The 3,223-nt window shown below is 37.9% G+C and overlaps 1 protein-coding gene across 1 annotated transcript; it reads left to right on the forward strand.

Moving 5' to 3' along the window:
- The first annotated feature begins 334 nt into the window (after nt 1-334).
- LOC133834448 (uncharacterized) lies at nt 335-2,350 on the forward strand. Its single transcript, XM_062264061.1, has 5 exons — nt 335-719; nt 951-1,156; nt 1,262-1,360; nt 1,490-1,563; nt 1,889-2,350. The coding sequence occupies exons 1-5, from the start codon at nt 422-424 to the stop codon at nt 2,112-2,114; spliced, it is 903 nt and encodes a 300-aa protein (XP_062120045.1). The 5' UTR covers nt 335-421; the 3' UTR covers nt 2,115-2,350.
- The last annotated feature ends 873 nt before the right edge of the window (nt 2,351-3,223 follow it).

Below are 3,223 nucleotides of genomic sequence, written 5' to 3' on the forward strand. Positions count from 1 at the left end.
ACTCTAGCGAGTCTTGTCTATTCTTGAGTATTGGGAAAGGGGCAAGGGCCACTCCTTACGACGGCTGGTGGTGACTGTTGTGTCATAATACTCTGTCTTGACACGTTATCAATTTGCGAGTTGCCACGTGGAAGTGCCGAATTTTGGGTATAACAATTAAAATTAACAAAATAATAAATTAAAGAATGTAAAAAAAAGTGTTAAAAATAATTAGTTTTTTTATATTAATTAATAAGGTGTCTTTATACATTCTTTATCCAATGCCCATTTAAAAAATAATAATTTAATACGCTTTCATAACTATCGTCGTTTTTTTAATTCGAACGACATTGTGGCTTAGTATTATTTTCATGAATAAACAAAAAAACAAGAGAGACAAAATTGTAGAGAGAGAAAGAAATCTAAGAACTGTAGAGAGAGAATGTACCTGAAGAAGGCTCTGTGGAGTGAGGGAATATCAGCCGATAAGGGTTCGACGGAGCCGGACGCTAAACCACCGTCGACGGAGGTGGGAGAGCTCGTGAATGTCTTGACCGAACAGAGAGTTCATAGGGAGGTCACTCTCGCTCTCCGTAGCGGTCTCAGGGACGCGCGAGCCGAGTTCTCTTTCCTCCGAGTCCGCGGTCTCAGAAGACTTCTCAAGTTCCTCCGATCTGTGGCAGAGTCCGATTTCACCATAAATATTTTTTCTCAGACTCAGTCCATCCCCGAGCTTCAAGGTTTGTAGCTCCATATCCCAATTTGATTAATTTTTAACTCTATTGTAAAGAATTTATAGCGCTTTCGATTCATTAATGGAATTTGTGCTTTAGAAAATTAAGCGACAATTCCATGAATTCAAAGCAAAAGGCTTTAATTTTGGGATAAATTCTTATAGAAAGATCAAAGAAGAACAAAGTTGGTGTAGCTGATTTGATTTCGAATACAATCCGTTACAATGTAATGAACAGTGGTTCCGGTCCTCTTTCAACATTCATTGAAAGAGTCTGAAGATGACATTGTATCAACTTGGGACCATATTTTTGGTGTGGAACCTATGAATATCACCAGTCCTTCTACCGATTCTGAAGTTTCACTTGCTCTTCGTGTTTTGGAAGGTTGCTGTCTTCTCCATAAAGATAGTACTATGTTAGCCCATCAATACAAGGCAATTGAGGTTTCTAGTCTGTGTTTCACCTTCTTTTTTTATTTGAATTTGAGCTTTTAACTTGAGATGTTTTCACACTGAAAAAAGAACAATAACAAATCTTGTGTGATGTAGGTATTGATGACCATATTATCAACGAGAGGAATGCTTGAACAGGGTGCGTGTTTAGATGCTTTGATCTCCATTATGCTGGAATCATCAGCCAATCAAATGGTACAGTGCATATTATTCTGTTGTTCATCATTGTAGCAGTTATAGTATAAACACACATGACGGTAAATTTGAAGAGTGAGTTTTTGTGGATCTATATGTAACATGCATATATATGTTATATTTGATCAGGATTTTGAAGCATGTAACGGGATTGAGGAAGTTGCAGAGCTAATAAGAGACAAACAAGCAGATGAAAATCTCAGGTTTTTTCTTCTATTTTTTTCTTACCCTTTTCTTTTAGAAGTTATATCTCATGCTGGTGATAGTTTCTAGTTGCAACATAAAGGCCAGAAGGCCCCCAAATCATTCTAATTACTTTGTGCCACAACAGTCTACTTGCATTTTAACAGTAAGGTAATGTTACGATGGCAGCAGGTTTGGGAGATGTTTGGGTCTGATAATTCCACATTTGTTCTTTACTTTATTTTGAAATTTGTTTAGCCATCGACAGTTTCTGCACAACCGATTCAGGTTTAGGTCACTTAATTCTATCTATCTGTAGACAATAAACAACCGCTGCTTTCTTAGGTTGAAATGCGGAGAATTTTTGCTGCTACTCATTGGGCACGTAAATGGACGAGGAAGGCCTCCATTGGCATCCATACAAGAAGACATAAGGCGACTTCTGGGGGAGAACTCTGCCTCCTTGATATGGGCAGCTAGTCAATTTGGCTCTACACTTGATCCAGATCAGAGATTGACTGCACTGCATATCCAAGCTCGGAGAGTGCTCGAGTCCTTAGACCTGTACTGAATTCCTTCCTTAACTTGTTCTCTTTGAATACTGAATAGTCTTTTTTCTTTTTAATTGTTAGTATTTAAGATTTTAGAATGCCTGCTAATTTTGGCAATTGTTGATTTGTAGAAACTGTGAGAAATATAGGACAACACAATAGTATGTTTCTTTTTATTTTGTTTGATGTAATCACAAACTAGTTGTAAAGTCCTGTTTTATGTGCAAATGCAAATTTTCCAAAGTAGCATAAATCACTCTTGATCTGTTGTGAGATTTATCACTAGCAAGAAATACATGGGTTTCATCACTATCTTCAATCCAACTACATTATGGGCTCTTTTGCATTCCTTTATCTTTCATTAGCTGTCTCATTTTGGCTAGATCATGCCACCTTCCAGCATAGGCATATGAGTTAGGCTAACAGAACATAATTTTAGTATTATCTGGCTCCAACTCTATTAGCCTTTGTGCTGCATTTTCCTTCAACTCAATATTACCTAAGAGAACACTGCCTCCAAGCATAGCACCCCACAAAACCAAATCAGGTTTCATTGGCATCTTTGAGTAAGTGCATAAGCTTCATTTAGCTTACATGCTCAATCTACAATACATATATAGTGTATAAGTGTGCGTTTCACACTGGAATATCCCATCAAATCGATGAACTCATAACCTATCTCAACGGATCCAACATGAACACATGAAGAAAAAACCGATAGGAAAGTCACATTGTCTGGTGTAAACCCATCTTCCAACACTCTGCAAAATAAGGAAATTCCTTTCTCCCCATGTCCATGCATGGCATTGTAGGATACCAAATTAGGATTCACGAGCCAAAGATGCATGCTTCAGGCTACCGCATTTTGTGTACACGGTACATGTCCACAAGTGCTGCTCGTATGTTAACATCTGAGTCTACCCACATCTGATAGAATGTGTGTGAACTTGCTTATTCATTGCTAACCTTGAACAAGCTGATAAAATAATACCAATCGCATACATACCAGGCTTCAAGTTTGAAGCCTGCATCTTAGAGAACAATTCCGTGGTTAACTCAAGATGATTATTTCCACATGATCAGCAATTATACCATTCCACAGGTGTATAAATTGGGCTCAAAGCCATCT

Source organism: Humulus lupulus, chromosome 5, assembly GCF_963169125.1.
Source record: "Humulus lupulus chromosome 5, drHumLupu1.1, whole genome shotgun sequence".
Taxonomy (NCBI): Eukaryota; Viridiplantae; Streptophyta; class Magnoliopsida; order Rosales; family Cannabaceae; genus Humulus; species Humulus lupulus.